Source organism: Bubalus bubalis, chromosome 6, assembly GCF_019923935.1.
Source record: "Bubalus bubalis isolate 160015118507 breed Murrah chromosome 6, NDDB_SH_1, whole genome shotgun sequence".
In the NCBI taxonomy this organism is placed as follows: Eukaryota; Metazoa; Chordata; class Mammalia; order Artiodactyla; family Bovidae; genus Bubalus; species Bubalus bubalis.
The window spans coordinates 105,307,857-105,328,377 of record NC_059162.1 but is presented as its reverse complement, the minus strand read 5'-3'; the positions used below and the strand labels follow the sequence as shown (position 1 = coordinate 105,328,377).

Genomic DNA, 20,521 nt, shown 5'->3' with positions numbered 1-20,521 from the left:
CTTTGACTATATGGACCTTTGTCAGCAAAGTGATGTCTCAGCTTTTTAATATGCTGTCTAGCGACTTCATTTTCACTTTTCACTTTCATGCCTTGGAGAAGGAAATGGCAGCCCACTCCAGTGTTCTTGCCTGGAGAATCCCAGGGACAAAGGAGCCTGGTGGGCTGCCGTCTGTGGGGTCGCACAGAGTCGGACACGACTGAAGCGACAGCAGCAGCAGCAGCAGCAGCAGGTTGGTCATCGCTTTTCTTCCAAAGAGCAAGCATCTTTTAATTTCATGGCTGCAGTCACCATCTGCAGTGCTTTTGGAGCCCAAGAATATGAAGTCTGTCACTGTTTCCACTTTCCCCCCATCTATTTGCCATGAAGTGATGGGACCAGATGCCATGATCTTAGTTTTGTGAATGTTGAGTTTTAAGCCAGCTTTTTCACTCTTTTTTCACCCTCATCAAGAAGCCCTTTAGTTCCTCTTCACTTTCTGCCATTAGGTAGTATAATCTGCATATCTGAAGTTATTGATATTTCTCCTGGCAGTCTTGATTTCAGCTTGTGGTTGATCCAGGCCGGCATTTCACATGATGTACTTTGCATATATGTTAAATAAGCAGGGTGACAATATACAGCCCTGACGTACTCCTTTCCCAGTTTTGAACCAGTCCGTTTTTCCATGTCCGGTTCTAATTGTTGCCTCTTGACCTGCATACAGGTTTCTCAGGAGGCAGATAAAGTGCTCTGGTATTCCCATCTCTTTCAGAATTTTCCACAGTTTGTTGTGCTCTACACAGTCAAAGGCTTTAGTGTAGTCAATGAAGCAGTTTTTCTGGAATTCCTTTGCTTTTTCTGTGATCCAGTGGATGTTGGGGAATTTTTTTTTTAATTAACAAGCCAAAGTAATTTAGTTACATAAATCAACTCATTTACTATAGGCTACCAACGTTATCAAATGGTGGTGCTTCTACTGGTCCTCAATTCCTTCAGTCTTCTGATGGCAGCCTTTTCTGTGACAGGAGAAGTGGTGGAGGTCCAGGCACCACCAGCAATGCTTTCATGCAGGCACCACAGTACCCAATGCCCACAGCTCGTCTCTTCATCTTGGTTTTGCCACAGAAGGTGCAGGTATTCTTGGCGTGCTGGCTGATTTCAGTTTTCTTCACTGTTTTCCTGAAGGAGGCACCATAACGGGTGGTGTATTTGCCCATGATTCCAACTTTCTTGGTGCATTTCGCCATTTTAACACAACCTAGGTCTGAGCCCAAGAGCAGATGTTGGTAATTTGATCTCTGGTTTCTCTGCCTTTTCTAAGTCCAGCTTGTACATCTGGAATATCTTGGTTCACGTACTGTTGATGCCTAGTTTGAAGGATTTGGGGCATTACTTTGCTAGCTTGTGAAAAGAGTGCAATTGTATGGTAGTTTGAACATTCTTTGGCGTTTCCTTTCTTTGGGATCAGAATGAAAACTTACCTTTTCCAGTCCTGTGGCCACTGCTGAGTTTTCCAAATTTATAATTTCCAAATTACTTTAAAGGTTCAGTTCAGTTCAGTCGCTCAGTCGTGTCCGACTCTTTGCGACCCCATGAATTGCAGCACACCAGGCCTCCCTGTCCATCACCAACTCCTGGAGCTCACTCAGACCCACATCCATCGAGTCAATGATGCCATCCAGCCATCTCATCTTCTGTCATCCCCTTCTCCTCCTGCCCCCAATCCCTCCCAGCATCAGAGTCTTTTCCAATGAGTCAACTCTTCGCACGAGGTGGCCAAAGTACTGGAGCTTCAGCTTCAGCATCATTCCCTCCAAAGAAATCCCAGGGCTGATCTCCTTCAGAATGGACTGGTTGGATCTCCTTGCAGTCCAAGGGACTCTCAAGAGTCTTCTCCAACACCACAGTTCAAAAGCATCAATTCTTCGGTGCTCAGCCTTCTTCACAGTCCAACTCTCACATCCATACATGACCACTGGAAAAACCATAGCCTTGACTAGACGGACATTTGTTGGCAAAGTAATGTCTCTGCTTTTCAATATGCTATCTAGGTTGGTCATAACTTTCCTTCCAAGAAGTAAGCGTCTTTTAATTTCATGGCTGCAGTCACCATCTGCAGTGATTTTGGAGCCCAGAAAAATAAAATCTGACACTGTTTCCCCATCTATTTCCCATGAAGTGATGGGACCAGATGCCATGATCTTCATTTTCTGAATGTTGAGCTTTAAGCCAACTTTTTCACTCTTTCTTTTCCTCAAGAAGCTTTTTAGTTCCTCTTCACTTTCTGCCATAAGGGTGGTGTCATCTGCATATCTGAGGTTATTGATATTTCTCCCAGCAGTCTTGATTCCAGCTTGTGCTTCTTCCAGCCCAGCGTTTCTCATGATGTATTCTGCATATAAGTTAAATAAGTTAAATAACTTTAAAGGTAGGACTGCCTAAACAAATAATTGGGTTTTATTAATTCCTTTATGCTTTTAGACATCAGCAGTGTTTTGGACCATGTGGGTTGTATCTATCCATGATCTCTGTGTATCTGTTGTAAAAGAAATTTTCATTGATTGGTGTAAGTTCTGACCATGTGATTGAACTTCCTAGATCCTTTCACTAACACTGATGTTTTCTGCCCATCGTGGTGATTGGGAATAAATACTTGGAGCCTCCAGCTGCCTGCTGAGGAGACAGATGGAGGCAAGGATGGGAGGTGTTCCTTGACAGCCTAGAGAGTAAAACTGTCCAGACTCTGGATTTTGGTGCTGTTTGTTCCCTGGGTTCCTGAGAGTGGAGGACACCTGTGCAGTTGTAAAGCCTCCTGTCAGAGACTCTGGCAGTTTCCTCATCAGAAAGTGGAGAAGCCCGGTCAGGACTCTGCCCTGTGGGTGGAGCCAGAGTTCCCCAGAAAGGAGTGCTGAAGTCATCATGCTACAGTGACTCCTGATCACCTCGCCCACTGAGGCCAGCACCTGGGTGAAGCTGCACCATCCAGAGAAGACGGTGGTGGGGGCGCCCCTGTGGGAGGACGTGACTGAGATGTTTAAAGAGGAAGGTGAGACTAGACTGCTGGGTGGGAGGGAGGAAGAGCACCATCCTCCAGAGTGGGAAGGAATGTAGACATCTGAGCAGAAGCATCTGTTGGGGAGGCAGTTGGGTAAAAAGTCTCTGGAGTTCTTTATTGCTCCTGGCCTGAGGTTTTCCTAAATAGTAGTGGATAACTCAGCTCCAAACCAGTATTTTAGTGTCATGACTGTGTATGTTATTTCTTTTCAGCTTCCTCGTGGGTGTGTGAGGCTGGGAGAACTTGCCTGATTTTCCATATTTTACAGTGAGGAAATGTGAATCAAAAAAATGACCTGTCCAGGTGCCGGGTATGTAGGTCAGAAGTAGAAGGCAGGAGGGAAAGTACCAGGTGAGATGGAGTATCTTGTGCTCAAATAGCAAGGAAGAGCTCAGAGACTAATGGACCTGTGTTTAAAGGATGCAACAGCCCGGTTCAAACTGGGGACAGTTTAAGTATCCAGATTGATTGTAACACCTTAAATAAGTAAAATTCCACACATTCATGATGATACTTAAAATAGAGGAAGAACAGGGGAGAAAACTCATCTGTCAACATTGGAAGTGATTAAGACACTGATTTTCTTACTTTGAAATTATATTATTATGGGAATGAAGGATGCATTGACCATGCTTTTTAAATCCTTTTCAGAAAATACCTTCCAGTAATGAATGTGAAAGGAATGGTGGGATATTTTACTATAAATGAAATAATTGGAAGATTGATGGGGAATAGGATATTCACAAGGTATCAAAGTTTCACCCCCACAAATGAGATGAAATGAAAGTCGCTCAGTCATATCTGACTCTTTGTGACCCCATGGACTATACAGTCCATAGAATTCTCCAGGCCAGAATAGTGGAGTGGGTAGCCTTTCCCTTCTCCAGGGAATCTTCCCAACCCAGGGAAGATCCCAGGTCTCCCGCATTGCAGGCGGATTCTTTACCAGCTGAGCCACAAGGGAAGCCCAAGAATACTGGAGTGGGTAGTCTATCCCTTCTCCAGAGGACCTTCCTGACCCAGGAATTGAACCAGGGTCTCCTGCATTGCAGACAGATTCTTTACCATCTGAGCTATAACCCCCCCCCCCCTCAAATCACTTGCTAAATGTCAGGGAAAGAACATACTTTTCCAGTGGCAATATCTGGTGGTCACTATCTTAACCAAGTGTTCCAGTGATGGGATGACCTGACATTTTGTGCCTTCTGGGTCATACAATGTAAAGCACATGGTATCACCCATAATATATCCCTTCCTAAAATGTTTCAGTTCAGTTGCTCAGTCATGTCCGGCTCTTTGCGACCCCACGAATCGCAGCACGCCAGACTTCCCTGTCCATCACCAACTCCCGGAGTTCACTGAAACTCACATCCATTGAGTCAGTGATGCCATCCAGCCATCCCATCCTCTGTCGTCCCCTTCTCCTCCTGCCCCCAATCCCTCCCAGCATCAGAGTCTTTTCCAGTGAGTCAACTCTTCTCTTGAGGTGGCCAAAGTACTGGAGTTTCAGCTTTAGCATCATTCCTTCCAAAGAACACCCAGGACTGATCTCCTTCAGAATGGACTGGTTGGATCTCCTTGCAGTCCAAGGAACTCTCAAGAGTCTTCTCCAACACCACAGTTCAAAAGCATCAATTCTTCGGCACTCAGCTTTCTTTACAGTCCAACTCTCACATCCACACATGACAACTGGAAAAACCATAGCCTTGCCTAGACGGACCTTTGTTGGCAAAGTAATGTCTCTGCTTTTGGATATGCTATCTAGGTTGGTCATAACTAACTTGATCCAAATTAAAGGCTGAACTTCTGATTTAAAGAAAATATAGGGGATGGAGAAGTAAGATAAACCTAACCATGAGGATACAGTAAGACGATACCAGTGTTTTAAAAGCCACTGTCGTGAAAAAAGTAAGAGAGGCTTTGAATAACAGCCACTTTGAGTGTGTGAACCTTGGTTGGCTCCTGGTTTGGAAAAAAATCCAGGATAAAAGATAGTTTGGGAACAGTTGAGGAAATCTGAATATTTACTGAATATTTGGATGGATATTATTAACTCTCTGAACTGAGATAAATGGTATTATGGTTATGCAGGAGAAGATTCTTTGAAGTATTCAGGGAGGAGGTATCATGACAGCATGTGGAATCTTAGTTCCCTCTCCAGGGATTGAATCCACGCCCCTTGCAGTGGAGAAGTGTGGAGTCCTAACCACTGGACCTCCAAGGAAGTCCTATGATATCTGCAACTCTGAATGGCTCAGAAAAAAATATAGATAAATGAAGTAAATATGGCAAACGTTAGTGATTATTGCAGAGAAGGCAACGGCACCCCACTCCAAGTACTCTTGCCTGGAAAATCCCATGGATAGAGGACCCTGGTAGGCTGCAGTCCATGGGGTCGTGAAGAGTCAGACACGACTGAGCGACTTCACTTTCACTGTTCACTTTCATGCATTGGAGAAGGAAGTGGCAACCCACTCCAGTGTTCTTGCCTGGAGAATCCCAGGGATGGGGGAGCCTGGTGGGCTGCCATCTATGGGGTCACATAGAGTTGGACACGACTGAAGTGACTTAGCAGCAGCAGCAGCAGTGATTATTGAATGTGGGTGGAAGATATATGGGTGTTCAGTATTCATGATAAAAAGTTAAGGGAAAAATACAAGGACAATAATTCATGTGCTTTTTAAAAAATTTCTCCAACCAAGATGGGTTTATTCAGAATCAGCAGAGAATTGCAGTGTGTGGTCTGCAACTACTGTGAACCATGTACAAGTCTCCAATGATAAGGATAGGAGAATACTTTTATAGAGAAAAAGGAAGTTGGAAGAGCTATAGTTAAAAACAGTCCATAGCTTTTTGCTGGCTGAATGCTTGCCATGAAAGAAGAGGAGTCTCTTCTTCCTGTTGGACTCTATCATTGCAGAGTATGAGAGCTCCCTCTTCTGGTCTCCCAATTTTATTTAATTGAGTGAGTGAAAGTCACTCAGTCGTGTCCCACTCTTTGTAATCCGGTGGACTATACAGTCCATGGAATTCTCTAGGCCAGAATACTGGAGTGGGTAGCCTTTCCCTTCTCCAGGGGATCTTCCCAACCCAGGGATCGAACCCAGGTCTCCCACATTACAGGCAAATTCTTTACCAGCTGAACCACTAGGGAAGCCTTTTTTAAATTGAGGTTTCTGTTAATTTCTACATTTCCTCCTTTTGACCAAGATCTTTCTCTGGAAACTTGGTTAGTCAAGAGTCAGGTTTTCTAGTTTCATCAGCCCTTTTGTCTCTCAATGTCAAGAAAGTTCTTTCTGGGAATAGTGTCTTACATCAGAGGGAAAGTGTACACGTTGGAAACCTATTAAGGTCAATTTGAGTAAAACGAAGGGGTAGGAGGGAGAACTCTCAGGCATTTTTTTATCTCAAGTACTTATGTTATCAAGATCATAGACACTGGAGATTATCTGAAGCATTGCGCCATTGCAGCTTTAGTGACGAACTTCCAAAGGCCTGGTCTGGATATGTTGGGAAAGCTGTCCACCTATCTCTCGTGATATTGTCTGCTTCAGTTTTAGGAAATATTTACTTTTAGGTCACCAGATGATGTGCATTTCTAGTTAGTGTCTTTTTTCAGGCGTGTCATGTGACTCCAGGAGTCTATTCCCTGGAGTGTAGCAGCACAAGGATTGGTTAGCAATACCTGTTAGGAGCCTTTCTAGGGATATAATACAGAGAGTTTTTGGAGGTGTCTTTCCTAATGGATGAAATCTCCATTCTAAGGTGTGACGCTTAAGATCCTCATCTTTCAAGGGAGCACTGCTAGTGTTGGAGGGTCTCCTGTAGAGACGTGGGTCAGAAGTGGGTCTCCAGGGGGATGGGGGTACTGGCAGCAGCAATCCTGGAAAGTGCCCCTTGGCATGAGCCCTCTTGGAGGTCGCCGTTAGCCCTACTATCTCATGTGCTTTAATTACAAGTTGTTTTGTTTTGCTTTTTTCATTTGTTTGCATCTTGTGGGATCTTAGTTAACCTGACCAGGGATTTAACCCTGTAACCTCAGCAGTGAAAGTGCAGAGTCCTGACCACTGAACTACCAGGGGATTCCCTAGTTCATATATTTTTTTAAAAAGATTTATTTGTTTATTTATGGCTGTGCTGGGTCTCTGTTGCTACACACAGGTGTTCTCCAGGTGCGGTGAGTGGGGGCTGCCTACTCTCTAGATGGGGTGTGCAGCCTTCTCACTGTAGTGACTTCTCGTTGCAGAGCACAAGTTCTAGGCGCTTCAACAGTTTCAGCTCGCAGGCTGTAGAGCACGGGCTCAGTAGTTGTGGCATATTGGCTTAGCTGCTCTGTGGCATGTGGAATCTTCCCAGACCAGGGACCAAACTCATATCCCTTGCATTGGCAGGCGGATTCTTTACCACTGAGCCACCACGGAAGCCCCATATTTTTAACATGTCAAATTCAGCCAGTATTTCTTGAGTTCTAGTAGCCTGGCAGGGTGTTATATTTAACTAGCAGATGGGGAAAAGTGAACCAGATAAAGTTTCTACACATATACTCATACTAATACCCAATTGAAGGATATAATTATAAAAATAAATATAATAGGAGGCAGCCTGAGATACCAGATTAGAGAGAAAAACCAAGCTTTGGGGGAATACAGGGGAGAGGAAGTTTTTTTCGCATTAAGGGGATCTGATAAAACTTCACTTGAACTGATCCAGAAGGATACCTCGGTTTTTCACTGAGTAGGCCTTGGGGGAAAGTTCTGAGCTGGGTGCTATTAATATCTAGGTATGTTCAAAGAGTGGATTATGTGGTAGGTGTGTCCAGTATTTAGAGGCAAGAAATACTTGGAGAAATAGCTTTGGACTGTTTGTGGAGGATCTCGAAGTCTATGATATGATAAAGTGTTTGGATTTTTCTTTCTTGTAGTGGGGAACGTTTGAGGATTTTTGAGGTAGGTCTGTGCTTTTGGACCAGCACTGGTCATTGGGAAACATTAATCCTGTAATCAATGCACTGCAGATCCTCCCATTAGGAGGCTCCAGTCTGCTCTTGAGTGGCTCTGAATGTCCCTCTTTGTGAATGTATTGAGAGGGGCTGTGTTCAGCAGGTCTGCAGGAAGTTTTTCTATTTAGGGGGATTTGGAGAGGTGCAAACTTCATAGCTCTTTTCCTTTCCCATCTTGGCTATCTCAGGATGCTGATGAGACCCAGGGATAAAGTTTTGAGGATGAAGTGACCTCTGGGTCCCTGACAGCAGAATCCTAGGTGGGTTGGAGTTTCCTGTCACTTTCATGAAATTGTTTCTCAGATTTTAAGAGCCCTGGACTTTGATTTTCTTTAGCTTGACTTCTTGGATTGGATTTTCTTAGCCTGTTTGAAATCAGCCTGCATGGATTTATTTTACAGGTAATTTCCCCACCAGTAGTAACCTTCCTGAAGAACCCTCTTGTTTCTAGCAAACCTTTAGCCGTTTATCCAACAAATTAAAAAATCATGTTTGTGTGTGTGTGTGTGTATGTGGAAAAAGTACATAAAGTAATTCTTTTTTTGGCCATGCCACACAGATTGCAAGATCTCAGTTCCCTGAGCAGGGATTGAACCCAGGGCCACAGCAGTGAAAGCCCGGAATCCTAACCACTAGGCTACCAAGGAGCTCCCTGTAATTCTTGCTCTTAAAATTCACAAGATGTCATCCAGGGGAAAGACAGGCACTGTAAAACATTTTAAGCAACATTTTAAAATGAACAGAGTGAGGTTCTGATATTCTTGGAGATGCATGCACTTCCTTAAAGACCTTTGAGAGAGGATCTCTGGTCATGTCCAGGAGCAGAATTGTAGATGAATAGAGAAGTGAGTAGAGAAGCTGCTGACAGGTCACAAAGGGCGCAAAGGAAATAGGCTGAGAAGAAAAGGAAGGAAAGCGTCCAAGAGTCATACATTAGCTCATTAGAAAGCCGGTGGTACTGGCAGCAGGCAAAGTTCTGTACAACCAAACCCCAGAAGCACAGGGAAACTCAAGAGAGTTAGAGAATTAGAAAACCAATGTAGAAGGAGATATTAGAGAACAGGAGAGTTTTAAAGTGAAGAGATCTTAGCTTCCAAAATCACATGGTATAGGGTTTAGTCTCATGTCTTTGGGGCTTTCCTGATGGCTCAGACCAATGTAGGAGAATCCGCCTGCCAATATAGGAGACACGGGTTCAATCACTGGGTTGGGAAGATCCCCCAGAGAAGGAAATGGCCACCCACTCCAGTATTCTTGCCGGGAGAATTCCACAGACAGAGGAGCCTGGTGGGCTACAATTCATGGGGTCACAAAGAGTCAGACACAACTGAGTGACTAACACCAAGTCTTTAACTTTGCTCAAATTCAGTTTTCCCATTGGTTAAATGTGGATGCTAGTGATGGCCTCATAGGGCTGAAATACATTCCAGAATTATTTACAATCCATTAAAAGCATTAAAATAGTCTGTATACTTAAGGAATTTGTTATTATTTCAGCCTTCTGGCTTCTGAGTTCTCTTCCCATTTGGTAATATTAAAAAAAAAAACAAACTCAAATGGTTATTTGTGTAGGTTGTTCACAGCAGGCCCTTGTACTTCCCAATACAGTGTCTGCTTTGGTCAAGGGATCTTCCTTACAAGGCACAGTTCATGCTCCCTCCAAAAATGTGCTATTCTCACATACTTTTCTTACTAACAGAAATCCCTAGCTAAGGGTCTTACTCATGTAGAAATGTTCTGATTTATAACCAGTTCTTTCAGCCCAACCAGGGTCCCTGTCTTGTCTTGTGGCCTTAGCCTCCTTTTGGACTCTCCCCTTTCTCAAATATTCCTGATTTTTATTGTCCTTAAATTACTATATACTGTTCTACAACCTTCTTTAATACAGTTCATGAGTATTTTGCCTTCAGCCAAACTGCAAGTTGGAAGAGACAACTTACACGCTCCCTGCATTGTTTTGTAACCTCCATCAGAGAATCAGCCAAATGGTTTTCAAAAGACTGTCCATAGGAGCTGATGAAGGCTGAATGACAAGGAGATCTCCTTCTAGCCTTTCCCACAACAGAGATGGTGTTGGTCTTCTTTATAGACCGGGACCTGGTGGACCAGAGTCGAGGAAAAGAAAGAGAGAAAAAGAGAGAAAGAGAGCAGGATCTCTCAGGTTACATGGAAAACCAATGAAGCCCATACACAGGACTTGTATTGCTCATGAAGGCACAGGGCGTCCTCTCAAGGAGGTCTTGAAAGCCCAGGCGAGAAAGTGAGTTTGGTAGGTTTCCACGCTCCAATGAGAATGAAGACAGAAAGAAGGATGCGGGGGACCCAGGTCTCTAGTGGAGCAAGGGTATTTTATTAGCAGAAATGCACGCTTATATATATATCTTTAGTAAAATGATTACTCAGCTATTACAAAGAGTGAAATTTCATCAGTTGTAACAAAATGGATAGTCTAATACATACAAGGTCGCTAACACTGAAAAGAGTCACTGAAGGGAGTTCCTGGAAGGAATCCAAGCAGGTACCCTTTCCCATGATCTCAGTCCTGAGAACTGCGTGCAGCTCTACTCATTCCTGGAATAGGAACTGATAAGGAACACAGAATCCTTGAGAAATGGCACACAAAGGAAGAAAAGTGCAACATGTTGTATTCCTTAAAGTTGAATGTCCCCTGACAAGATGGGTTCCCACGTGTGGCAGGCTTTCTCATACAGATTGATAGAGACCTATCTGACCTGAGGTGGAGAAGGCAATGGCACCCTACTCCAGTACTCTTGCCTGGAAAATCCCATGGGCAGAGGAGTCTGGTAGGCTGCAGTCCATGGGGTCGCTAGAGTCGGACACGACTGAGTGACTTCACTTTCACTTTTCACTTGTATGCTTTGGAGAAGGAAATGGCAACCCACTCCAGTGTTCTTACCTGGAGAATCCAATGACCGGGGAGCATGGTTGGCTGCCGTCTATGGGGTCGCACAGAGTCGGACACGACTGAAGCGATTAATTAGCAGCAGCAGCAGACCTGAGGAGAATCTCTGCTGAGGGCTGTTTTTCCACCTCTGTGATAGATTTGCTAAAAAAAAAAAAAAAAAAAAGAAGAGGGTCCAGGGTCCAAGAAAACTTGGCTACAATCTCTTAGCATATAGAGAAAGTTAAAACAACTTCCTGATTCAGGCTAAAAAGAAATATATTTGATGTTCTAGGAACCCTTGACCTTCAAGGACATAATTGTGGACTTCACCCAGGAGGAGTGGGGGCATCTGGCCCCTGCTCACGGAATCTGTACGGGGAGGTGATGCTGGAGAACTATGGAAATCTGGTCTCAGTGGGTAAGGGTGGATTCCCTTTGTAAGAAGAACCTGCCTATTGGAATAAGAATCTTTATTTCTAACTGAACTGCTCTGCTTGGGCTTTGGGTTCTGTGTTAGAAATTTCTAGTTCCGTTTGAACAGCAAGTCAGAACTGCTGTGGTCTTTTCTGCCCTGGTCTTTCTACTCTACTCTGCAGAAGGCCTGACTAACAAATGACTGTCTCTAAATTCTTGGGATACCTCTCTGACCTCAGCACATGCAGTTTTTCCTTCTTGTAAGCAGGATACCAGCTTTCCAAACCTGGTGTGATTTCCCAGTTAGAGAAAGGAGAAGAGCCATGTCTGATGAAGACAGAGGTTTCAGGAGGTCCAAGTCCAGGTAAGAGCAAGGCAGGTGGAGCCCTTACATTTGCCAGAGAGTTCACTTCAAGGCTTCTCCAGGCCGTGGGGAAGGCTGCAGTCACCTGGGTGAGACCCACAAAAAACTCGATTACCACTGTGTCCCTCCTTTCCTACACTTGCCTCTTCTCATTAGTTTGTCTGGAGTCAGAGGAAAAGAGATGGCTTTCTCTTCAGGGTTAACTGCCTTTACCATTTCTTCTGACCTGACTTTTGTGGTTTTCTTGCTTTCTCCAGCATTCTAAACCTTGCCCTGATCATAGTTTCTTTCTCCTGTACATTCAGATATCCATGGATCTCTCCTCATTTAAAACAGTGCTCTTGGTACTTCCCTGGTAATCTAGTGGTTAAGAATCCGTGAAGACTTTGTGTTTCCACTGCAGGGAGCATGGGTTCAATCCTTTTCAGGGAACTAGGATCCCTCATGCTGCAGTGCAGCTAAAAAAATCAACCAACCAACCAAACAAAAGGAACACAACAAAAGGCAAACACCCAAAAAAAAATCAGCACCCTTCACCAGATTCTTAAGTCATTTTATCATGACTTTCTCTGATGATTCCATTTAAATTTTTCCCCTATATTCTATGACTATCCCTTCAATTTTGATTCTCTTTTTAACTTGGGTAATTTAACTTTTATTTCAGATAATACACGACTCCTTGAGAAATCACCACAGAATTCCTTCTTAGCAAATCCAGTGGCTTTTAATAGTCTTTGACTTCTAAGAATAGTAAAAATGACACTGTTTTCCAAGCTGGTTTCTATGAATCCTGTACCTACTTTAACCCCATATTACAAATGAGATAAAGAAGGTGCTTAGGTTAAGAAATCTGTCCATAATTGTTTAGCCACTATTAGGTGGAATCCGTGTTTGAATTCTAATCATTGTGCCTCCACAGTTTGAGTTCTTATGGTGCTTTCCTACAGGGCAGGACCTCACCACCTTCGTGGTATTGTTTTCTTCCATCAGCTAGTTTAATAATATTTGTCTCTTTTGTCTCTCTTATTGCTTCTTCAATGCTTCTCATCAATCTCCTTCTTAATGCAGGTGTATCACTTATGCCTTTGTTAGGTTAGGCTAACCTACTATAGAATATAGACTCTCAAGTTTGACTCAAAATGAATAGGGCTTTCTTGCTCATATATTGATCCGGGGAAGTTGGTTAGTTCAGTGGACAGTTTTTTTACCACTTTGCATTCAGGGACAGAGATTCCTTCCACATGGTAGTTCTGTCATTCTTGAGGGCCTCCTCATCATCTAAGTTTGGCCAGCAGTAGAGGAAAAGCACAAGGAGGGCATGGCAACCCACTCCAGTATTCTTGCCTGGAGAATCCCCATGGACAGAGGAGCCTGGCGGGCTACAGTCCATGGGGTTGCAAAGAGTCAGACACGACTGAGCGACTAAGCATAGCACAGCGCAGCACAGAGGAAAAGCACAGAGGAGTTCATTTGGGAGGTTTTTATGGGCCAAACTGGAATGGCTTACATCACTTTTCACTCTTATTCACTTAATGGGGGAGACCTGTTACTTCACTCAAATTCAGGGAAGATTGGGAAGTATAGTATAGTTGTGTGTCCAAAAATAAGGAGATGTTTCGATGAACAGCTAACAGTCTCTGCCACAATCCCTGAGGAGCCTCTCTCTTTTACACTGCTGTCCTGTTTCTGCACAAACTCCCACAGATACATTGTGATGTTCTCAACTATCCCTTTGATATCTGTATTCTCCATATGTTCATTTGTGTCATACATGTTCATATGAACTCTATTCCCTCATCTCCCTGGTGTTTGGAACATCTCTATATAGACACACTGTTGTTACTTCAAGAGCAGTACATCCAAAATTGGAAGCAATTATCTCTCCCAAACTAAGTTCTGATCCTGACTCCTCCTGTCCTTTCAGCCTCTAAGACTAGAAATCATTGTATCAGCAAGGATGTATCATGCTTTCTACTTTGTTCCCCCCCCCCATCCTCCATGTTTTCTTCTTTGGTTTTACCTACTCAGTCCACTTCTACTTTCATCTCTGTTGATGTACTCTTAAGCCAGGTTCCCATTATTCCATGCCAATTACTTTAATTTCCAGCTGTATTTGTGGATATCTTATTTTCTTTTTCAGAATCATTTTGAATGTTACTGCCAGATTGGACTACTCAAAACATCTCATTTATCTTGTTTTTACCCTAAAAAGAAGTTAAGTGACTCCTTATCCCCTATAATAAGTAATCCAACTATCTCTACTTGCTTTTTGAGTCCAGTCCAAAATTTAGCCTGCTATTACCAAGTACTTTGTTTGTACTTTGACTAAAATGAGCTTGGACATCTGGAGAATAAATTTGCTGTGAACAGAAACTATTGATGCTTTAGGATGATAGAGTCTAGAATAGTTGGATAGAAGTAGAGAGTAAAAATCCAGGAAACTCCCTCATCTGATTTATAAAAATCACATCTGAAAATGCTGTGTCATGTGTACTATGGATATATTTACCCTATATATATATATTCTCTATCTTTTAAGATTTTACAGTATAGATAATATTTTGTCACAAATTAAGAAACCATTTTTCACCTCTTATATAGACAATAATCATGAAGATAGATAAAAATCCAGTGAAAGGCACCCATATTCACCAATAGCACATATATCCATAACCTAATAATTTATTTTTAGTAAATCCTATGAAACACTGACAGAAGTATACACAAATTTATATATAAAAAATAAAGGGAAAAAATGGAGACTACCTAAATATTTTTCAGTAGAGAAAAGTCAAAGAAATATGTCTATAAGTGGAATGTGGGCTTCCCTCATAGCTCAACTGAGAATCTGTAAAGATTTATCTGTAAAGAATCTGTCTACAATGCCAGAGACCTGGGTTCGATCCCTGGGTTGGGAAGATCCCCTGGAGAAGGGAAAGGCTGCCCATTCTGATATTCAGGCCTGGAGAATTCCATGGACTGTATAGTCCATGGGGTCGCAAAGAGTCGGACATGACTGAGCGACTTTCACTACTTCGCTAAGTGGAATGCAGTTGTTATAAAGAATATTATAAATCTAAATGTACAGACATGGGGGGGCATAAGATATATATGAGTTAAAAAAAACATGCAGAATTATATTTATGACCATATATACACAATGCACATATTTACATGTATATATTATTGAGAAATATCTGAACAGATTCATTCCATAATCCTAAGAGAATAAAGGAAATGGAGATGAAATTGACAGAGGCTACCCTTTTTTAGTGAATGCATTTCTATATTATTTAATGTTTTATTTGAGCATGCAAAACATATGAGGTACTTAAATTTTTTAAGTGAATAAAATTTTGTCATAGAAATAGGAGGTTGAGATATTGTGTTAAAATTCTTATCTTCCTGTGTTATCTCTTGATATTTGCCCTTATAGTGATGTTTTCTTCTTAGTCCATTTCCTCTTGCAGTTCTCATGGATGAACTCCTCTCAGTTTTCAAAGTCACTTTCACATACATTTTTTTTAAAGTCTTTCATTTTGTATAACTCCTCAGAGCTCCATTTATTTACTTGGCTGTGTCAGTTCTTAGTTGCAGCATGCAGGATCTTTGTTGCATCATGAGGGATCTTTTGTTCTGATGCATGGACTCTCTAATTGTAGCATGCGATGTCCAATTGTGGGCTCAGTTGCCTGGTGGTATGTGGGATCTTAGTTCTCCGACCAGGTATCAAACCCATATGCCCTGCACTGCAAGGCAGATTCTTAACCACTTGATCACCAGGGAAGTCCTATCTCATATTCTTTTAACAGCTTATTTGTTTTGACCACTTTGTTATTTTCATATTAGCTCTCTAGGTGGCAGGATCCTATTTGAAGACTATTCAGCCCTCCTGTACCTAGTATATATTATTTTTCCCTCCTCTTTGCACTGTGGCCATTTATTTTTGAAGTGCAGTGAATATGGATCATTTATATTTTTGGATTTCTTTCAGATTTGGAGGATGAAACAGAAACCAAAGAGACAACTTTAAAGAATGACATTTCATGGGAAGAATTACACCATGCTCTGATGATGGAAAGGTTCCTGAGAGGAAGCACCTTGATTTCCACATTGGGAAGAATCTCCAAATGTCACAAGTTAGAAAAACACCAGGAGAACCAAGGAATGGGTGAGAGACAAATCCCCTTGATCCACAAGAAAAGGCTCACTCAGGAGAGAGGCCAAGAATCTAACAAATTTGAGAAAAATATTAATATAAGCTCAAAAGTTATAGGACCAGTAGGCCCTCCAGAAAAAAGACACCATAGATATGACATATCTGGCAAGAAAAGTAGATGCAATTTAGATTTGATTAATCATTCAAGGAATTATACAAGAATGAAAATCTTTGAATGTAATATATGTGAAAAAATCTTCAAACAGTTCATTCACCTTACAGAACACATGAGAATTCACACCGGAGAGAAACCTTTCAGATGTAAAGAATATGGAAAAGCCTTTAGCCAAAGCTCATCCCTTATTCCACATCAGAGAATCCATATTGGTGAGAAACCCTATGAGTGTAAGGAATGTGGGAAAACCTTCAGACATCCATCATCTCTTACTCAACATGTCAGAATTCATACTGGGGAGAAACCCTATGAATGTGGTGTATGTGAGAAAGCATTTAGCCAAAGCATTGGACTGATCCAGCATCTGAGAACTCATGTCAGAGAGAAACCTTTTACATGCAAAGACTGTGGAAAAGCATTTTTCCATATTAGACACCTCAGGCAACATGAGATTATTCATACTGGTGTGAAACCCTAGTGTATGCAGTAAAACTGTCAGCCACAGCATATACCTAACTCAACACAAGAGAAGTCATACTGGGGAAAGACCATATAAATGTAAGGAATATGGAAAAGCTTTTAGCCAGAGAATACATATTTCTATCCATCAGAGAGTCCATACTGGAGTGAAACCTTATGAATGCAGTCATTGCGGGAAAGGCTTTAGGCATGATTCATCCTTTGCTAAACATCAGAGAATTCATACTGGAGAAAAACCATATGATTGTAATGAATGTGGAAAAGCCTTCAGCTGTAGTTTATCACTTATTTGACACTGCAAAACACACTTAAGAAATACCTTCAGCAATGATGTGTGAAATATGTTCAACATCAAAGAATCCCCCAGTTGGAGCAAAAGCCTCTAAATTTGGATTTTCTGACTTTCAGATTTCAAGAACGAATCATTTTTTTTAATAGTTTGACCCAATGTTACAATTACTAATTTTGCTGTGTTAAAAAAACAAACTACCTATTATCAGCATTGCTTCAGAAAAGAAAGGGCATTTTATTATTTTAAAATATAGGAAGACTGTAATTATAGATAACAGTCTCTTACATTAAATTAGTTTTATGGAAATTTCCCAAATTTGTCTTTATTTTTCTCATTTCACTGTGGGCCAGTGAAATCATCATGACAAGCCAGTGATCTGTGATTGACTTTGAGAGTCATGGATTTAAATATCCCTTTAATGAATCAGAATAAAATATAACCTTTTACTATAGTCCTTTATATGGCTAGAAGAGGTAGAAATAAAAATGTCAATTGTCTCATTCTAGAAATAATGTTAAAGAGAGTTTTCTAGACTTAATAGGTAACCAGCTAAACATGAGGTACTTACATTTTTTGGTTTCATAGAGAAAAACTGGCAAATGTTTTCTGTAAAGGGCCACATAATAAACATGTTAGGTCTTGTAGGCCATATGACCTCTGTCAGAACTACTCAACTCTATCATTTTAGTGCAGAAGTATCCAGAGACAATATATGGGTATCTCATCTGTGGCACTGCTAATGTTTTGGGATGCTTTGTTGTAGGTGGCTGTCCTGCTTTGTGGGATGTTTAGCAGCATCCCTGGCCACTGGATGCCAGTAGTTCCCCCTTCCACAGTGACACCAGAAATTTCCCCAGACCTGGGGAGGGCAAGATAATTCCTAGTTGGGAACCACTGACATGAATGAATTGGTATAACTGCTCCAATCAACTTTGTTTAAAAGACAAGTGTTGGTTTGCATTTAGCCCGAGGATTGTAATTTGTTCATTCCACTATGTAAAATGAATATATGTATAATGATTAATACTGACACTAGACTACCATTTAATGTCATATTTGTACGTTCACTTATATCTATGCCAAAAGTCTTGTTTCCTTATCAATCTCTTTGGTATTTTGTTGCAAAAAGGTTTTTTAAAATCACAATTGTAATGCTGTTGTGGAAACCTAGGAATTATTTATGGAGATATTTATGTAGACTTTAGTTCATAATGATGCTTTTTTTTTTTATTCATCCACAAGTGCTTTGGGATGTATCTCTAAAAGATAACCACGACTCTTTTAAGACTTAACTGCAATGCCATTATTACACCTAAGAAAATTAGACCATAATTCCTAATACATATTGATGTCTTTTGAAGATAGATATATTAAGATTGGTGGATGGCATTTTAATTGTCTTTTACTTTCCAATTGCCAAATGTATGGCATTAAATTAAAAAATGTGTTGTCTTTTGAGCGAGAAGGTCTTTGAAACAGCCCTTAGAAAAACACATTTAGGGGCCCACCAAAGAGGACCAGGAAGACGGTGATTGCAGGGGCCAAAGTATGAGAGGCAGGGAAGTATGAGAGGGGAAGTGAAGGAGTTGATTCGTAGTACTTCACTGTCTTTATAAATACTGCATCCTTTCAAACATCAGTGGAGATTGGTCAAGTTCAGCTTCTTACTCTTAAATGGCAGTTCAAAACAAACAATTTAACTGCCTGAATGTTGTGTGAACTATCAAAAGTAAAGCTCTTAATCCAGAATATATTCCATTATCTCTAGATATTTTATATTAGTATGTTTACCTGAAAAAAACTGGCTTCTAACTCTTAAGTCCTGTATGACTTTGATGGGCAGAAGGACAGAATGAGGGTGCTCACTGTGCCTCTTATATGTTCTTCCATGTTTCTGTCATCTTAGATTTCCCAAGAATTCGGGTTTTTTTGATTGCTTCCTTTAGTGAAAAGCATGGGCATCACTTTTCTCTATCTACAGTCTGTGTCTCAGTGATCCTTCATGATCTTCTGGCTTAAAATAACATCTCTGTTGGTATTTTATGGTTGTATCAACTGCCAAATTCATGTCTCCAGCCAAGACCTCCATTCTGAACTCTAGCCTATTCCTGCCACTGGGCCTTTACACTAGCTGTTCCTTCAGACATCCTACCCTTCCTTCCTCACTTTTGCTCAAATGTTACCTTTTCACTGAAGCCTGTTCTGACCATGCTACTTAATATTGCAACCTTTCCTTGCCCCCTAACTTCTGTATTCCTTCTTTGTCCATATCACATATTACATAACATACTAGATATTGATAATTTACACATTTATTATGCTTATTATTTACTCATATTTTCCCTTAGGAGTATGTAAGCTCCATGAGAGCAGGGATCTGTTTTGTTTACTGGTGCATCACAAGTGCCTGGCATACAGTAGGGACTCAATAAATACTTGCTGAATTGCTTTGATTTGAACCGAATTGAACTGGGTATCTATGATAATAGAGAAAGGCAATTCCTATACTTTCTCATCTAGCTTTTATAGGTGAGGAAATCTTTTTGTTTCCTTTTTTTTTTTAAACACACATTTTTATTTTATGTTTTTAATATTTATTTTTATTTGTTTGTTTGGCTGGCCAGGTCTTAGTTGCGGCACACGGGATATTTAGCTGTGCAATGCAAACTCTTTAGTTGTGTCATGTGGGATCTAAGTCCCTGACCAGGGATCAAACCTGGGGCCCCTGCATTGAGGGCAGAGTCTTGGCCACTGGACCACCAGGGAAGCCCCTCCTTCTTTTCTTTACAAATAGATCAGAATTTATAAGCTTTTAAGAATGGTGAATCATAACAGACATACTTTTAAGATAGCAGGTTATTTTTTAAGTTAATTTGTTTAAAATGCAATTAACTAGGGCTGATTAACTATGTGAGTTTCTCTTTATTTTGTAAACATGAGTTTACATTACCACGTTTCCTCATCCCAAAAGAGACTAGAGTTTATCCTCTGGAGAAGGACAAGTTGCTCTGGAATCAGGCACACCAGAGGCAGTACCTAAAAGAGGTCAGGAAGTAACTCAAAATACAGGAAATAATCTTTTCAGTGATGACTAGATTAAAAGTCATTAACAAGTGATAGCAGAAGGTAAAGGCCCTGCTCATTGACATTATTCCTTAGATATGCTTCTTAACTATCTACAGTCAGCCAGAGGGCAGAAGGTTTCCAGTTTGTCTCCATCCTGAATTCCCCTCAGGGGACACCATTCGTGAGGTCTGCAGCGGCTGATGGCTTGATGGTGGGCAATTCACTGGGATGGCAGACAACATTACCATTCTAGATTATTATTATTATTATTTAATTTTCCCAGAATTAAGATCCAAGAAAGCAGGGACTGAGTTTTGATAACTGGTATTTCCCTAGAGCCTGTAACAATGTGTGAACAGATCTAGGGATTCAGAAGATAGTTGAATAAATGAATGAAGGACAGAGAAAGGGCTTTCGCAGGGGAAGAGCTGGGCCGGTTACCTAGTCTCTTGGGACCGCTGTCAGGAAACGCGGGCGGTCCGCCTGGGTGGCCTCTGTCCAGGGTCTGGCAGTCGTGGGGGCGGCGTGCCCAGGCGCGCTCCGCGGAATCTGGGTTCCGGATTTTCTGGAGCACCTGCCTCCCAGGAGAGGGCGGACTCTCGCCGTTCCTGATGGGCGGAGCCGGCGGCG

At 41.6% G+C, this 20,521-nt stretch overlaps 1 protein-coding gene, 1 long non-coding RNA gene and 1 pseudogene across 3 annotated transcripts; 1 reads left to right on the top strand and 2 right to left on the bottom strand.

Moving 5' to 3' along the window:
* Positions 1–770: 770 nt before the first annotated feature.
* LOC123334153 lies at positions 771–1,359 on the bottom strand (annotated as a pseudogene).
* Positions 1,360–2,901: 1,542 nt separating this feature from the next.
* Positions 2,902–17,129, top strand: ZFP69B (ZFP69 zinc finger protein B). The gene is given in 8 exon segments (XM_006047965.4): positions 2,902–3,028; positions 6,967–6,980; positions 8,225–8,296; positions 11,234–11,303; positions 11,306–11,359; positions 11,624–11,719; positions 15,714–16,527; positions 16,529–17,129. Coding segments are annotated over 8 exon segments (1,590 nt in total). The 3' UTR covers positions 16,872–17,129.
* Positions 10,952–20,459, bottom strand: LOC123334154. Of its 2 annotated transcripts, none has more exons than XR_006551966.2 (3): positions 20,333–20,459; positions 11,590–11,804; positions 10,952–11,103 (listed from the first exon to the last, which is right to left on the bottom strand). It is a non-coding gene; the product is annotated as an uncharacterized LOC123334154 (long non-coding RNA). The 2 variants fall into 2 exon arrangements; XR_006551967.2 differs by having other exon boundaries at positions 11,642–11,804.
* Positions 20,460–20,521: the final 62 nt, after the last annotated feature.